The following is a 17,793-nucleotide window of genomic DNA, read 5'->3' on the forward strand; positions in this document are numbered from 1 at the left end:
TCCAGACGGAGTCTGGGAATCCCACCTCCCTTTGCTCTTTTTTTGAATTTAGAAGTTCTAAAATAATAACATCCTTTTTTTTGTTGTTTGAACTCCTTTAAATAATAACATTGTAGTGTCTTTTTTTTCAAATGTTCTTTTGCTGTTTATGTGTCCTCCTTTATCTGGTTCAAAATAATGAAACTACTATAGATGTTTTGTTGTTGTTTTGCTATATAAGTTCAAAGAGAATGAAATAAAAGTTTGGTTGCCTTAAAATCCATACCATGTTTTCCTTAGTGACTTACTGCTCTGTCATTGGGAACAGATAAAATTTTAAATATAGTCCCCTACCATCCTCATTCTCGTGAAAGTTGTAAGTAGAAGTTTAATGCACAGTCTCACACTTAAGATTTCTTTTTTAAATTATTTATTTATTTATTTATTAAATTAACAATTTTTTTAAATTTTAAACTTTTTGGCCACCCTGTGGGATCATAGTTCCCAGACCAGGGATAGAACTTGTGCCCCCTGCAGTGGAAGCATGGAATCTTAACTGGTAGACCACCAGGAAAAGTCCCCCAGATTTCTATTTAGTATGAATTAATTTCCAGTAGTTACTGTGGTGAGGATTTGGATCAAAATGTGACACTGGAATAAAAGTGTAAATAATCTTTGACTTCTTAAGTTGCTCTGAGTAGATTTTCCCCATCTTAGTAAATTACTTTTTTTTTTTTTTAATTTTATTTTATTTTTGGCTGCATTGGGTCTTCGTTGCTGCACGTGGGCTTTCTCTAGTTGCATTGAACGGGGGACTACTCTTCCTTGCAGAGCTCAGGCTTCTCATTGTGGTGGCTTCTCTGTTTTGTTTTTTTTTAATTTAATTTAATTTATTTTTTATACAGCAGGTTCTTATTAGTTATCTATTTTATACATATTAGTATATATATGTCAAGTCCAACCTCCCATGATGGCTTCTCTTGTTTCGGAGCACAGGCTCTAGGCTTGCGGGCTTCGGTAGTTGTGGCATGTGGGCTCTAGAGCGCAGGCTCAGTAGTTGTGGCGCATGGGCTTAGTTACTCCGCGGCACGTGGGATCTTCCTGGACCAGGGATTGAACCCGTGTCCCCTGCCATTTTTTTTGTGTTGTTATAAAAAGGCTTCAATGAACATCATTTTATATGCATTTTTGTATATTTGACCCATTATTTCTTCAGGATAAATTGCTATAAGCAGATTTTTAGGGTCAAAATGTAGGCATATTTAAAGTTTTGATAAATATTGCCAAATAGTCCACTAAAAATTTAGTTCAAATTTATACTCCCATCAACATCCTGTTCACCAGAGTCTCATCATCACTGATTATTTGGATTTTAATCAACTCATGTCTTTATTTGGTGTTTTCTTATTAGTGATTAACTTTAGCATATTTTCATGTTTCACATCAATAAGTATTTCTTAAAAATTTTTTTTTTCTCATAAATTCTACCCATTTTTTTCTTTTCTTTTAAAATAAATTTATTTATTTATTTTTGGCTGCGTTGGGTCTTTGTTGCTGTGCGTGGGCTTTCTCTAGTTGCGGCGAGTGGGGGCTACTCTTTGTTGTGGTGTGCGGGCTGCTCATTGCGGTGGCTTCTCTTGTTGCGGAACATGGGCTGTAGGTGCGTGGGCTTCATTAGTTCTGGCACACGGGCTCTAAAGTGCAGGCTCAGTAGTTGTGGCGCACAGGCTTAGTTGCTCCGCAGCATGTGGGATCTTCCCGGAGCAGGGCTCAAACCCATGTCCCCTGCATTGGCAGGTGGATTTTTAACCACTGCGCCACCAGGGAAGTCCTTACCCAATTTTCTATTGAAGTGTTTGTCTCATCGATTTACAAGACTTGTTATTAAGAATATTAAGAGTATTATTAAGTATGTGTTACCAGCATTTTTGCAGTTTATAATTTGTTCAACTTTATGGTGTCTTTTGTCATACTACTATGTTTTCTTAATTTTTCATTATCGTTTTAATATGCAATATTACATATAGTATATTTAATAATATATCATATTATATATGGTGCATAATATTATGGACAAAGTAATTTGTTTTCAAATAGCTGTCCTGGCAACATTTGTTAACTAATACATTTATTTCCCTACTCATTTGGGATAACACCTTTATCTTATACTTAATTTCCATATGGTAAGTATGTCTGTTTCTGGACTCCCTGTTCTATTGATCTAGGCATCTAGACCAACATATTCACTTTTTAATTTATTGTAGCCTTATAATAAAGTTTAATATCGTATACAACAAGCTTCCCTGTATTCTTTATTTCTAAAAGTTGTTTTGACCTTTTTGCACTTTTATTCTTTTACATGCACTTTCATGTGCTTTTATTTAAATTTTTACTGATATATAACATGCATACTAAAAACAAACTTTATAACTAGTTTTAATAAATTATAAGAGCAATTACAAAGTAATTCAAGGAAAAGTCTCTGACCACTCCCTCACACACCCCAGTGCCATTCCCCAGAGATAACCACTTATTCAAAATTATAAATCTGATGAGAAAATATTTTAAAAAATCAACATCTTTTGATTAGATGAATGTTAGAGTCACTCAGTCAAGTTCTGGAAGATAAAACACTTTGGGATTTAATTTGGATATAATGAATTGATAATTTAAGGAGAATTGACATCTTTACAGCGTCATCTTCTCCTGTCCGGGAATGCTATGTTTTGTGTTATGGATTTTTTTAAAGTCTTTTGTTATGTCTTTCAATAAGATTTTAAAATTATGTGTCTTCCATGTTTCTTATGACGTATATTCCTAGGCTAAAAAAATGTATACGTATATATGTATATATAAACGTAGCAGACACCAAGGATAAATCATCTTTTTTGTATGACCAGTGACTTACAGGGGGAGAGAGACAGGGAAAGAGATGGTGCTTGTGTGCACAAGTACTATTATAAACCAGAGGCTTTTTTTTTTTTTAATATTTTAAATTAATTTATTTATTTTTGGCTGTGTTGTGTCTTGGTTGCTGTGCGGGCTTTCTCTAGTTGCAGTGAGTGGGGGCTACTCTTACTTGCGGTGCAGTGGCTTCTCTTGTTGCAGAGCACGGGCTCTAGTCGCGCGGGCTTCAGGAGTTGTGACACACAGGCTCAGTAGTTGTGGCTCACGGGCTCTAGAGCACAAGCTCAGTAGTTGTAGCACCCGTGCTTAGTTGCTCCGCGGCATGTGGGATCTTCCGGGACCAGGGCTGGAACCCTTGTCCCCTGCATTGGCAGGCGGATTCTTAACCACTGCACCACCAGGGAAGCCCCCAAACCAGAGGCTTTTTACCATTATACTTTTATGTTGATTATTAATTTTTGGGTGGCTAATTTTTTCATATTTATCTTTTATACTTTAAAATACTATTATAATTTGTATTTATCTTTTGTACTTTAAAATGCTATTATAATACTTTAAAATACTATTATAGGGACTTCCCTGGTGGCACAGTGGTTAAGAATCCGCCTGCCAATGCAGGGGACATGGGTTTGAGCCCTGGTCCGGGAAGATCCCACATGCCGCAGAGCAACTGGGCTCGTGTGCTGTGACTGCTGGGCCTGCGCTCTGGAGCCCGCGAGCCACAACTACTGAAGCCTGCGCTCCTAGAGCCTGTGCTCCACAACAAGATAAGCCACTGTAATGATAAGCCTGTGCACCACAACGACGAGTAGCCCCACTCACTGCAACTAGAGAAAGCCCCCATGCAGCAACCAAGACCCAACACAGCCGAAAAAAAAAATACTATTATAGGGGGGACTCTCCTGGTGGTCCAGTGGTTAAGGATCTGACTTCTGCTGCAGGGGACGTGGGTTCGATCCCTGGTCGGAGAGCTAAGATCCCATGTACCGCAGGGCAACTAAGCCTGCACGCCACAACCAGAGAGCCCGCGTGCCACAACTAGAGAGCCCGCATGCCACAACTACTGAGCCTGTGTGCTCTGGAGCCTGCACACCACAACTAGAGAAGGCTGCGTGCCACAACGAAGCCAAAAATAAATAAATAAAAATATTTTTAAAAAAATACTATTATAATCTAACTGGGAATAATTTCTTCCCAGTTAGAATACCAGTATTATTCAGTATCCCTGTCTATGAGAAGTGCTGGAATATTGAGAAACTGAATGAAACCAAGAGCTATGGATTAAGAAGGAATAATTTTTCATTCTTATGCCTTGTGCAGATCAGGGTGTCTCTTTTCTTTTAGACCTCATTTGCCCTTGTGCCCGCTAGATCATATTGATTGATTGAATGAATGAATACATAAATAGATGAAGAGATGAGTGGAAAATCAATGATTATAAACACACAGATATCAGAATAAAGGAAAGATTATGAGAAATGTTTCATGTTCATTTTATTCGTGATCTAATTGTTCCTTAAAGTTTTAATAATCAGAACTTAAGGATGCACACGTGTATGCTGACAAGAGCAGTCAGAGTAGTTTTGATCCATAAAGCTTATATTGACAACATAACATTGTTACTTTTATTTTTTATTTTATTTATTTGTTTCACAAATAAGAGTTTCTTTGAAAATGCAGCATTGTGCTGACAATAAAAATCATAGAGAACTCACATGATCAGGGAAATATAATCACAGGAAAAAATGGTAAGGAGATATCCATCTGTTATCAAAGTTTCCTTTGAGATTCCTCTTTCAGATCTGCAGGAAGACTTGAGAAACTTTAGGGTATCTCTTACTAATGTAACCAAAAGTCCTGAAGTCTTTCTCTGTCATTAAATGGGTCCAGATCAAATAACTCAAAGCCCATGCATTTAAATGTGCAGATTCCAGCACACTCACCTATAATTCTGAGGTGTGCCAGGCCAAACTTTTGTTCCTCTCTGTTTCTCCATAACATGATTACTTTTAAAGGTAAATCAGCTTTTAATTTCTTTCTTTCTTTTTTTAAAATTTTTATTGGAGTTTAGTTGATTTACAATGTTGTGTTAGTTTCAGGTATACAAATCAGTTATATTGATACATCTATATATGTCCACTCTTTTTTTTTTTTGGATTCTTTTCCCGTGTAGGCCATTACAGAGTATAGAGTTCCCTGTGCTATACAGCAGGTTCTTATTATCTATTTTCTATATAGTAGTGTGTATATATCAATCCCAATCTCCCAATTTATCCCTCTCCCCGCTTCATCCCCTGGTAACCATAAGTTTGTTTTCTACATCCGTGACTCTACTTCTGTTTTGTAAATAAGTTCATTTGTATACTTTTTGTAGATTCCACATATAAGCGATATATGATATTTGTCTTTTTGTGTCTGACTTACTTCACTCAGTATGACGATCTCTAGGTTCATCCATGTTGCTGCAAATGGCATTATTTTGTTTTTTTTATGGCTGAGTAATATTCCATTATATATATATATATATATATATATATATATATATATATATATATATATATGTACCACATCTTCTTTATCCATTCCTCTGTTGATGGGCATTTAGGTTGCTTCCATTTCTTTCTTTCTTTTTTTTTATAAATTTATAAATTTATTTTTGGCTGTGTTGGGTCTTCGTTTCTGTGCGAGGGTTTTCTCTAGTTGCGGCGAGCGGGGGCCACTCTTCATCGCGGTGCGTGGGCCTCTCACTATCGCAGCCTCTCTTCTTGCGGAGCACAGGCTCCGGATGCGCAGGCTCAGTAGTTGTCGCTCACGGGCCCAGTTGCTCCACGGCATGTGGGATCTTCCCAGACCAGGGCTCAAACCCGTGTCCCCTGCATTGGCAGGCAGATTCTCAATCACTGCACCACCAGGGAAGCCCCCATTTCTTTCTTTTTAACCACTTTTTCTCTAGCTACTAAGTGAAACCTGAATTAAGCTATAGACTCCCCCTGCTGGGTAAGAATGGTGAGAAGAGCAAAAAACCTAAACTTTGTACTTGAACAGTCAAAGGTCCCATTAGGCACTGTTGCAGTGCCCTAATTGGTATTTTTAAATCCTTGTATTGTTCTCCGCAGGGAGCTTTTCCAGCTCGTTTGAAGAAAGTGCTGATTGTGGGAGCACCCATATGGTTCCGAGTGCCCTATTCCATCATCAGCCTCCTTCTGAAGGACAAAGTCCGGGAGAGGGTAAAGGAAGCTAACTTAATTTTATTTGGAGGTGGGATACATACATTTCCATCTCTACTGCTGAAACCTGCCAATTAATTTTCTACCTTCAAAAAACCTTCCTGGCTTGTTTCTCTTTCTGCTTCTGTTAGTGTGTTCACTTATATTCTCTGCTTTATTCTTTACTCAGCCCAGTATAGGCTGCCTTTCTTACTGTACAAGTTCCTTGAAGTTAGGACCTGGACATAGTTTGGGCACTTCCCCTGTATGTAGCACCTTGCATGCAGATAGTATCGAAGGAATGTGTCCCATGAGTGACTTAGAGATAGCTACTACTTCCAAAATTTAGTCCTGTGGCTCTACAGGCTTTTAATATTTAACAACTTCTAATATAATTACATCAGTAGAACTGGTGTTTGAATTTGTTCAACTGGAAATATTCAGTCCCCTTGACCACCACGGTGGTGGAGGAGACTCTCAATCTCTCTTTTACTTTTATTCCTGGCATTTTCTCTTAAAACAGCTTGTTGCTTCCCAACTTCAAAAGCGTTGTCTAAAATTATCTTGATTCTATTATCATCCCCTGAGTATTCCAGGATGGAAAGATTATGGTTTCAGTCATTTACTCATTCATTTCTCACCCTTGAAAGAAAGGGTATATGAAACATTGGTATAATAAAATAAGATAATAATGTTGTAAAATATTATCAGAGGGTTTTTTTTTTAGTATGAGATTATATGAATAATAACAATACAGATCTTTGTAGCTGAGGCGACTTGGGTTGGAGAGGGGAAACTAAAGATGTTTGGTTCTGCGGAAGCTACTTAGTGACCTAGTGACCCTAGAGTAGGAGATGTCTTTCCTAAGATAACTCTTTGAGAGGACTCCTTAGGCAAGTTCTTAACACTTGAATTATATACAAGGATATACATGCATGTATGAACTCAAAATATATTCAGCACCTTTACAGTCCAGGCTCTGGGCCCTGGGAATTAAAAGTTGAGTGAGATAGCCCTTATTCCTGAGGAGCTTATGGTCATGAAAGGGGACACAGACATGTTCAGAGGACTGTGGCTCTGAGAAACATAGAGGAGAATGTTGTCTCAGACTGTCAGGGAGGGCTTCACAGAAGAGGTTGAGCTATAAGCTCGTCCTTGAAGAGGCCAAAGAGGAAAAGAGGGCATTCCAGGAAGCAGCATTCCAGGAAGAGGCAACAGCAAGCAAGGCAAACATTCCCATTCCACACAGATTCCAAAAAGAACCAACTAGGCTAATTTGGTCCAGTATGGCTGTGTCCAAGCAGAGAGAGGAATTAAGTATTACAATTACTTCTCTAGCATTTTTCCTGGGCTACCCAGCCTCTGGGTGGCTGGTCTTGTCTTACTTTCACAGAAACCTATCTTTGAGAATGTCCATACCAAGCTGTGAGTAAAACAGAAGCCAACAGGCTTAGAATTGGTTGCCTTAGTATGGGGTTGACAGAAATAACCACTCCCCATGCATTCTTAGTAGTCAAAAAGGTGAATACCCACATGAGATGGTACTGGAAAGCCTTGTAAATAGTATAAAGGCTTGGTTCACTATACCTACGTTTATATAAGGTTTATAACAGGGCCCCTAATTCCAGGAATGAATTTGATATACATTGTGAGAAGTCAAACCTTTTCTGGGAAATTCATAGGTCTTCATTCCCAAGCAGATGAAATTCAGTCTACTCCTTTTCTAAGTTTACCAGGTATTTCAAGCAAATCTCATATCATTCTTCAAAGCACTTTTTTTCTTATCTGTTTGTTCCCGTCCCTCCCCACATACTCACGTGGTTCTTTCTGGCCTTCCAGATTCAGATATTAAAGACATCTGAAGTCACCCAGCACCTGCCCAGGGAGTGCCTTCCAGAAAACCTGGGTGGGTACGTCAAAATTGACCTCGCCACTTGGAATTTCCAGTTTCTATCCCAGATGAACGGCCACCCAGATCCCTTCGATGAGATCATCCTGTTCTCCCTCCCTCCGACCTTAGACTGGGACTCAGTGCATGTCCCAGGTCCCCATGCCATGACCATCCAAGAATTGATGGACTATGTTAGCACCAGGCAAAAGCGGGGGATATATGAGGAGTATGAAGACATCCGTCGTGAGAACCCTGTTGGCACTTTCCACTGTTCCATGTAAGTAGGAAAGGTTTGGGCCAGCGATCACTTTCCAAGATGCTGTGGCACGCGGTGGCTACCCCCTCCTTCCACACCTCACTTCCTTAACAGAGGCTCTTTCTTGTGTTAGGAGCCTCACTCTCACTTAGATGATAGTTTCTCTCATTCAGAAAGAGGCACCTCTTGGTGCTTGTTGCCAACAGCGTATGCTCTGAAATTTCTGAAGATCTTTGGTCCCAATGGAGGAACTGTGTACTAATGGATACATTTTTTGATATTTCCCTGATATGCAAGTGTTTTTAGGAAAAAAACAAAAATGTAGGCTGTCGATTTGATCTCTGGTCCTTTCATTTGGGCAGTTTCTCCCTACAGCATTTATAGTATTACATTACTTTCTGAGGAGGGGTACTGGTCCATTTAAAATAATCCACAGTCAATAAGAGAGAAGAGTTGCTTCTTTGGAATTCAGCCTTGTGGGATTTTCCTTCTACCTGAATTCTATAACTGGTTTATAACCACTTGATAACTATTGTTGGCAATAGAGCGTGGATCATTTCTCTTACTGCTGCTGTCATTTATCTTACCATGTTTTCATTGGCTGTTGCAAAAGCTTCTTTTTCTCTAAGTTTTGAGATTGTTTGTTGAAAATTAAGGAAGCTCAGGGACTTCCCTGGCAGTCCAGTGGTTAGGACTTTGCCTTCCAGTGCAGGGGGTGCGGGTTCGTTTCCTGGTCAGGGAGCTAAGATCCCATATACCTCACGGCCAAAAAACCAAACGTAAAACAGAAGCAATATTGTAACAAATTCAATAAAGACTTTAAAAATGGTCCACATCAAAAAAAAATATCTTAAAAAAAAAAAAGAAAATTAAGGAAGCTCTCCCCAGTGGGTCCCAGGCTCAAGTTCCAGCTTAGCCAAAAATACCCTCTGTAACTTACCCAAGTTATTTCTCTTCTTTGCACCTCAGTTTTCCTGTGTGTAGTATTTGATATTAGACTCACTGATACCTACTTACTCTTTTGTAGCTTAAATGTTTTAGGAATCCGTGATTCTTTGAGTACCTCTTTCCCCTTGTAATTCTGGTCCAGCTTAGTCAGTGTGCTGTAAAGAAGGTATGCAGGGAGTGAGGAAAGAGGGAAAAGGAAAAAAAAAGAGGGAAAATAATGAGTTAGGAAACAGATAAGGGAAGTAAGAGAGAAGAAGCAATTGAGAAAAAAAATCAATAAGCAGAACAAGAATGCAAAGGAAAATAAGAAAAAAAAAGAGAGAGAGAGAGAAAGCAGAGTATATATCATGTGGGGAGAGTATTCTTCTTTCCCACACAGCTCTGTTTCATCCCTACCAGCTCAAGACCCCTGTATGTATCCAGTCTTTTTCCCAGCCAGAGCAGAGGATGCACACTTGTCCTGGGTATTTCTGACCCTGCTCTGGGTGCTTCTACTGAGGGGTCCTTGAGGTGTCATTTCTACAATGGTTCCCCTTCCCCACATTAAAAAAGTGGGTTTGGATTGTGCTCACCCAAGCCATTTGTCGTGTTATAATCAGAGAAGACATCCTAGTCCTGTGGAAGGACTTCTCAATCTTGCCTCTTTATTTATTGAATCAGTGAAAACGTCCGCCACTTCAGGAACTAGAAACCAGAATCCTCAACATCTTCAGGCCCCTGTCTTACACCAAGTTCCAGTAGAACTACTTACACAGAACAAACTGTTTCCCATGGAATTCTAGATTAAGAAGTAGATATCAGAGTATTCACTGCTGTCCAGGATGCCCGTGGACCAAGAGACTTTCTTTCCCTTTTTTTTCCTCCCCTATACCATTCTTTCAAAGGATTTTTAAAAATTTAACTTTAAATTTTAAAAATTTAACTTTATTATGAAATGATTGTAGATTCACATGCATTTGTAAGAAATAATACAGAGAGATCATGTGTACCCTTTCCACAGCTATCCCATGGTAACATCTCCCAGAAGTTTAATATAGTATCACAACCAGGATATTGATACAATCCACCAATCTCATTCAGATTTCCCCAGTTTTAGTGTGTGTATGTGTATTTAGTTCTTTACAATTTCTATCACACAGGTAAGTTTGTGTATACAGAACTGCAGTCAAGATACAGAATTCCATAACCACATACCTCCATTCCACCCCTCCCCATCCCTAACCCCTGCAACCACTAATCAATTCTCCATTACTATAATTTTATCATTTTAAGAATGTTATTATATAAATGGAATCATACTATGTGTAAACTTTTGGGATTGCCTTTTTTCACGCAGTGTAATTCTCGGGAGATTCACCCAAGTTGTTATTTGTATCAAGTTTGTTCCTTTTTATTGCTGAGTAATATTCCATGGTATGGATGAACCACAGTACAAACTGTTAACCAATTAACCATTTACCTGTTGAAGGACATCTGGGTTGTTTCCAGTTTCTATTACAAGTAAAGCTGCTGTGAACATTTGTGTCTAGGTTTTGTGTGAAAATAGGTTTCTATTTCTCTGGGATAAATGTCCAAGAGTGGGATTGATAGGTCATATGGTAAGTATGTGTTTAGTTTTATGAAAAACTCCCCAGCTCTTTTCCAGAGTGGCTGTACCCTTCTGCATTCCTCCCAGCAATATATGAATGACCCATTTTCTTTGCATCCTCACCAGCGTTCAGTGTTGTCACTATTTTTTATTTTAGCTGTTCTGATAAGTGTGTGATGAGATCCCTAAATTAAAATTAGAATTGTGGTTTTAATTTACATTTTCCTACTATCTGATGATATTGAGCATCTTTTCATGTGTTTCTTTGCCGTCTCTATATTCTCGTTGTAAAATGTCTTTTGCCCGTTTTCTATTTGGATTTTTTTTTTAAACTGTTGGGATTTGAGAGTTCTTTATATTCTAGGTACTGGTTCTTTGTTGGATACATGGTTTGCGAATATTTTCTTCCAGTCTGTAGCTTTTTTTTTCATCCTCTTCTGGGTCTCTTGTGAAGCAGAAGTTTATTTTGATGAAGTTCCTTTAACAGTTTTTCCTTGTACAGATCATGCTCTTGGTGTCAAGTCTAAGAACACATTGCCTAGCCCTAGAATCCAAAGATTTTCTATGTTTTTTTTCCTAAAATTTTTATAGGTTTATGTTTTGCATTTAATTTAAGTCTGTGATCCATTTTGAATTAATTTTTGTGTAAGGTGTAAGGTTTAGGTTGATGTTCAAATTTTTTTCCCTGTAGGTGTCTAATTGCTCCAGCACTGTTGGTCGAAAAGAGTATTCTTTCTATTGAATTGTTCTTGGAACTTTGTAAAATATCAGCTGGGCTTATTTGTGTGAGAAGAAGGATTTTTTTTTTTTTTAAATCCACAGAGTACTCAAACTGTGTTTAATAAATTTATTTATTTATTTTTGGCTGCGTTGGGTCTTCATTGCAGCACACAGGCTTTCTCTAGTTGCGGCGAGCGGGGGCTATTCTTCGTTGTGGCGTGCAGGCTGCTCATTGTGGTGGCTTCTCTTGTTGTAGAGCACAGTCTCTGGGTGCGTGGGCTGCAGTAGTTGTGGCATGCGGGCTCAGTAGTTGTGGCTTGCGGGCTCTAGAGTGCAGGCTCAGTAGTTGTGGTGCACAGGCTTAGTTGCTCCGTGGTATGTGGGCTCTTCCTGGACCAGGGCTCGAACCCGTGGCCCCTGCATTGGCAGGTGGATTCTTAACCCTGGTGCCACCAGGGAAGTCTGGGAATTTTTTTTTTAAATATGAAAAAGAACAGAGCAGAACGTGACAAACAACTATTTCCTATCACTGGCATTAGTACTGACAGTTTTTAGCATTTTGTTGGATTTGCTTCATCTTTTTTTTATATAAAAGAATTAATTGTAAAGTTGAAATCCTTCTAATCCTCACCATCAGTTCTCCTCATTCCCCAGAAGCAGTCACTAGTATGAATGTGGTATGTTTCCTACCAGGTCATTTTGTTTATACTGTTACATATACATTCATACCTATGAACAATATAGAGTATTACTTTATATGCGTGGTCTTTATAAGTTTTTTTTTTTTTGCTTTTAATCAATATGTATGCAAATGATTTTTTCAAAAGCAAATAGTACCAAAAAAAAAAAAGTAATGAATGACAACAATTTCCTGACTTGCGCTCAGTTCCACTTCCATTGTCATCCATTTTCAACTCTTGTAGCTGTTTTTTTTTTCTTTATTTTAGTTTGTTTCATTTCCTTCAGGTCTCCAGGAAACCTAGAGAAGAACCGCTATGGGGATGTACCCTGCCTGGACCAAACTAGAGTGAAGCTGACAAAACGAAGCGGCCACGCTCAGGTAGAAAGATAAATGCCATCCTTTTAGGAGCACTGAGGGAAATTTAAGCCTCTTCCAAAGTGAAGCTTACTAATACTGTAGTAGAAAGAACATAGACTGTAAGCCAGAGAGAGAAGGTTTGAGTTTTATTTTTTTATTTTTTTAAACTATATATATATATATTTTAAATTTATTTATTTAATTTATTTATTTTTGGCTACGTTGGGTCTTCGTTGCTACGCGTGGGCTTTCTCTAGTTGCGGCGAGCAGGGGCTACTCTGTTGCCGTACATGGGCTTCTCATTGCAGTGGCTTATCTTGCAGAGCAGGGGCTCTAGGTGCGCGGGCTTCAGTAGTTGCAGCATGCGGGCTCAGTAGTTGTGGCTCATGGGCTTTAGAGCGCAGGCTCAGTGGTTGTGGTGCACGGACTTAGTTGCTCCGCGGCATGTGGGATCTTCCCAGACCAGGGCTCAAACCAGTGTCCCCTGCATTGGCAGGTGGATTCTTAACCACTGCGCCACCAGGGAAGCCCCAAGGTTTGAGTTTTAGGCTACATACTAGTTGTTAACATACGCAAGTCCCTATGTGCCCATCTCACAGTACTAAGTAGAAATTAAATAAAATACTTTATGTACATGCTGATAGCACAAAGTTTGGCATATTACTGTAGGTGCTCGATAAATGTTCAATTATTTCGCCTTTTACTCCTAATAAAGTCATAGTCGTGTCATCCACCATACTGGTGAGTGTATATGCATCAATACCAGGCAACTCTCATTATAAGTGACCTCTGGGACTTCCCTGGTGGTCCAGTGGTTAAGACTCCACACTCCCAATGCAGGGGGCCTGGGTTTGATCCCTTGTCGAGGAACTAGATCCTGCATGCCGCAACTGAGACCCAGCACAGCCAAATAAATAAATATTTAAAAAAAAAAAAAAAAGGAAATCCAACTCTTAAAAAAAGAAAGTGACCTCTGATTTTTCCATCTAGAAGATCTGACAAAAATTTTGGACAACTAGTGTATACATAAATATATAGGGATAGAGATGAATTGGTCAAATGCCTTTATTATTTAATGTATTAATTTGATCATATCTGTGCATATTAAAAATCACATGTACTTAGTAGAGATATTTAGTGAAAAGTTATTCAAACTCTTCACATACACCTTTAACATCAGTTTCTTTGTCCTCATTTGAGCTACTTTTTGAGTCAATCTAACACAGTTTTCCAGAACACATCATTTTTATTTCCTTTTTTAAGTGCCTGGTGTTGTCACTGGAAAGTTTATCCTAAGTCAGAAAAGTCTATTAGCATAACATTAGCACAGTTTTTTCTTTTCATTCATCCTGTATCTCATGAATCCTCTGTAGCATTATCATTTACTTATTCCTTTTTAAAGTCCTCTTTATTATAACTTGTTTACAGCAGCATCCAACACTTAAGAATTTTGAGATCAACAATTAAATAGGTGTTACATTTCTTCTTTTTCCTTCTTTTTTTTTTTTTTTTTTTTAACAGCTAACATTATTTATTTATTTATTTATTTATGGCTGTCTTGGGTCTTCGTTTCTGTGCGAGGGCTTTCTCTAGTTGTGGCAAGCGGGGGCCACTCTTCATCGCGGTGCGCGGGCCTCTCTTGCTGCAGAGCACAGGCTCCAGACGCGCAAGCTCAGCAATTGTGGCTCACGGGCCCAGCCGCTCTGCGGCATGTGGGATCTTCCCAGACCAGGGCTCGAACCCAGACCAGGGCTCGAACCCGTGTGCCCTGCATTGGCAGGCAGATTCTCAACCACTGCGCCACCAGGGAAGCCCTTCTTTTTCCTTCTGATACAACAGTCCTGTGTGGTGACCTCTGTGCACATCAAAAAACAGCATTGATTGAGGTTGCTGTTCACTATTTAAAAGGAGTTTAAATAGTGTCCCTTAACATGACACAGTATAGGGACTTGTTATATCCCCCCTCTTTTTTCTGGAGGATAATTCTTAGGAAAATCATTGCCTTATATTTGGGTATGTATGGTACATGAGTCAGTACCCTAGGATCATGGCTTTAATCTCTTTTGACCCTAGTGTTTCAAGCACATAAACTGAATTCATAATCCTGTCTAGGATCCTTACAGAGGGTTTTCCTGCAGCGGCATTAGCTAAGAGTCTGGCTGACTGAAGGCAAATTCATCAGTATTATCAAGATCATCTTAGTTGAGTTGGGGCTCTGGAGTCAGAGATAATCTGAATGTATGTCTTGTTGACTACTCTGTCTCCAAGACCTAGAACAGTGCCTGGCATATATCAGACATTCAGTAAATTATTTGTGAATGAATGAGTGAATCCCAGTGTACCAGGAGACTATTCTAGTCATCCTGTAATTAATCTGAAGTTCATCGCTTGAGTTTTAGTCCCTCTCATTACTACAAATATTGGTATAGGCTTTATTTCCACAGTAAGTGGAGGATTCAGGTTTATTAGTGAATTGTTTAACAGATTTCACCTGGAATTACAAAGCCGTTAGTCCAGTTTCAGTTGAACCTGGCCCATAACATAATGTGCATGCTGTGGTTCTTCCTGCTATTTCAGTTTGCCCCTAAGTCTATACTTTATCTCTGAGGTCATTTTCAGTTTTTAATATGTAATGATTCTTCTGAAGTTGCTGATTTTAATTCCCAGTGCTCTCAGAGACAAGGATGCTAAAAGCTGGTATCCTTAGTTATAAAGAAATGTCTCCTTTAAATAGGTGGCATTTCTTTTCAAAGCATGAAGGTAGCTCCAAGAGTAACAGCTCATATATTACTTATATAATATGTTGATTGGCATGTACCAGGTAAATCCTTTGTACTTTTCTATGCCTTCTCACCTGGGTCCTGCAGTGTATACCATTTGAATGTGCCAGGCTGAACAGAGGATGGGCTTTGGCTGACTATGGGTGGGCCCTGGATTGAGAAGCCTGGTTGGGGTGAGTGAGACTTTTAGCTTTCTGGGTCTGCTGCAGATGTTCCATTAGCTCAGTGAAGGTGTCCAAGTCAGGGTAGAACACTAGTAGTATGAGGTCAATACCAGTTGCTGTGGGAGAAGAACAGAGCAGGAAACTCTTGAATAAATAATTAGTGGGAGGATAAGTTGGTAGACTGACTATCTAATGGACATATATCCAAATAACATGGGTTTGACCATGAGATGGAGATGTTTTCTTTTTTTTTTTTGGCTGAGCCGTGTAGCTTGCAGGATCTTAGTTCCCTGACCAGGGATTGAACCCGGGCCTACAGCAGTGAAAGCACTAACCACTGGACCACCAGGGAACTCCCTGGAGATGTTTTCTTAGGGTGGCTGTGTGGTACTGACAGTTCAGACTGTCCTCCAAGTGTTGGAACCCAGTGGAGAAAGGGTTGATGGGGAGTCATTCCCATCTCTCTAGAGTGGAGTGGAGTATGGATTTTCCCTACTTTGCTGTTGAAACTTTTTTTACTTTTGTCCTCCTGTAACCTTCCATATCCTATTTAATTTCCCTGATGCCTAATGATGTAAATAAGACCGAGGACACTGGGAGGTGGGAGAAGGCCCGCAGAAGAGAGTGAGTCAGGAGCTATTCATTGAGACTCTTCTGAATGTGTGTGGCTTTTGCTTTGTGTTAATTTAGGCAGTAATGGAGCCCGTTTGGCCCATGCTGTTGATGGTCCTAGCTATGAGGCATAGCTTTCTTCCTTCTCCAGTCACACTTTGCCTTTTGTGTGTCACAGCATGGACAGGTGTTCCTGCTCGTGTTGCTTGGCTTGCCTGCCTTTTGGCTTTGGTTCTGAGCTGTAGTGCTACAAGTCCTAATGGACTCCTTTTTTGTAAATAACAGCTTTACTGAGATATAATTCACATACCATACAGTTCACTCATTAAAAGTGTACAACTCGTTGGTTTTTAATATATTCTCAGAGTCATGCAATTATCACCACAATCAACTTTAGAACAGTTTTATCACCTAAAGAAGAACCTCGCCTTGGTAGTCACTCCCCATTTCCCCCAAACCCACCTACTTTTTGTCTACTCTTTTTGCCTGTTGTGGACATTTCACATAGATGGAATCATACAATATATGGCCCTTTGTGTCTGGTTTCTCTCAGCGTGTTTTCAAGGTTCATACATGTTGTAGCATGTATCAGTATTTCACTCCTTTTTATTGCTAAATAATATTCCATTGTATGGATATACACCACATTTTATTTACCCATTCATTAGTTGATAAACAATTGAGTTGTGTCCATTTTTTGGCTATTATGAATGATGCTGCTGTGAATATTTGTTTATGAGGTTTTTCTGTTTAGATCTGTGTCTTCATTTCCTTTGGGAGTGGAATTGCTGGGTCATATGGTAGCTCTGTGTTTAACCTTTTGAGGAAGTGCCCCACGGTTTTCCAAAGTGACTGCACCATTTTACATTACCACTAGCAGTGTATGAGGGTTCCAGTTTCTCTACATCTTTGCCAATATTTGTTATTATTTTTTACCTGTAGCCATTCTAGTGAGTGTGAAGTGGTATCTCAGTGTGGTTTTGATTTGCATTTCCCTGATGACTAATGATGTTGAGCAACTTTTCAGGTTCTTATTGGCCATTTATATATCTTCTTGGAAAAATGGCTATTCTGATTCTTTGCCCATTTTAAAACTGAGTTGTCTTTTTACTATTTATTTGTGAGAGTTCTTTATATAGTCTAGATACAAATCCCTTATCAAATGTGTGCATTCTGTGGGTGGTGTTTTCACTTTCTTTCTTTTTTTCTTTTAAAAAAAAAAAATTTATTTATTTATTTATTTTGGCTGCACTGGGTCTTAGTTGTGACATGCGGGATCTTTAGTTGCTGCATGCATATGGGATCTAGTTCCCTGACCAGGGATCGAACCCAAGCTCCCTGCATTGGGAGCGTGGAGTCTCAGCCACTGGACCACCTGGGAAATCCCCTGTTTTTTCACTTTCTTGATGGTGTCCTTTGAAGCACAAAAGTTTTCAGTTTTAATGTAGTTCAATTTATCTGTTTTTTCTTTTGTTGCTTGTGCTTTTGGTGTCAAAGGAGGCTTTGCCTAACCCAAGGTCACAAATATTTAATCCTATGTTTTCTTCTAAGAGTTTTATAGTTTTAGCTCTTACATTAGGTCTGTGACCCATTTGGAGTTAGGTTTTTTGTTGGTTTGTTTGTTTTTGTTTTTGGGGGGTTTTTTTTGGCCTCGCTATGCGGCTTGCAGAATCTTAGTTCCATGACCAGGGATTGAACATGGA

General features: G+C 39.1%; 1 protein-coding gene across 1 annotated transcript in view; it reads left to right on the forward strand.

Moving 5' to 3' along the window:
- The window catches only part of PTPN9 (protein tyrosine phosphatase non-receptor type 9), an 81,558-nt gene that overhangs the window by 53,097 nt on the left and 10,668 nt on the right, over nt 1-17,793 (forward strand). The window contains exons 6-8 of the mRNA XM_036841807.1: nt 6,003-6,113; nt 7,932-8,260; nt 12,462-12,555. Coding sequence (XP_036697702.1) covers nt 6,003-6,113; nt 7,932-8,260; nt 12,462-12,555 — 534 coding nt within the window. The remainder of the gene's footprint in view (nt 1-6,002; nt 6,114-7,931; nt 8,261-12,461; nt 12,556-17,793) is intronic.

Source organism: Balaenoptera musculus, chromosome 2 (assembly GCF_009873245.2).
Source record: "Balaenoptera musculus isolate JJ_BM4_2016_0621 chromosome 2, mBalMus1.pri.v3, whole genome shotgun sequence".
NCBI classification, from domain to species: domain Eukaryota; kingdom Metazoa; phylum Chordata; class Mammalia; order Artiodactyla; family Balaenopteridae; genus Balaenoptera; species Balaenoptera musculus.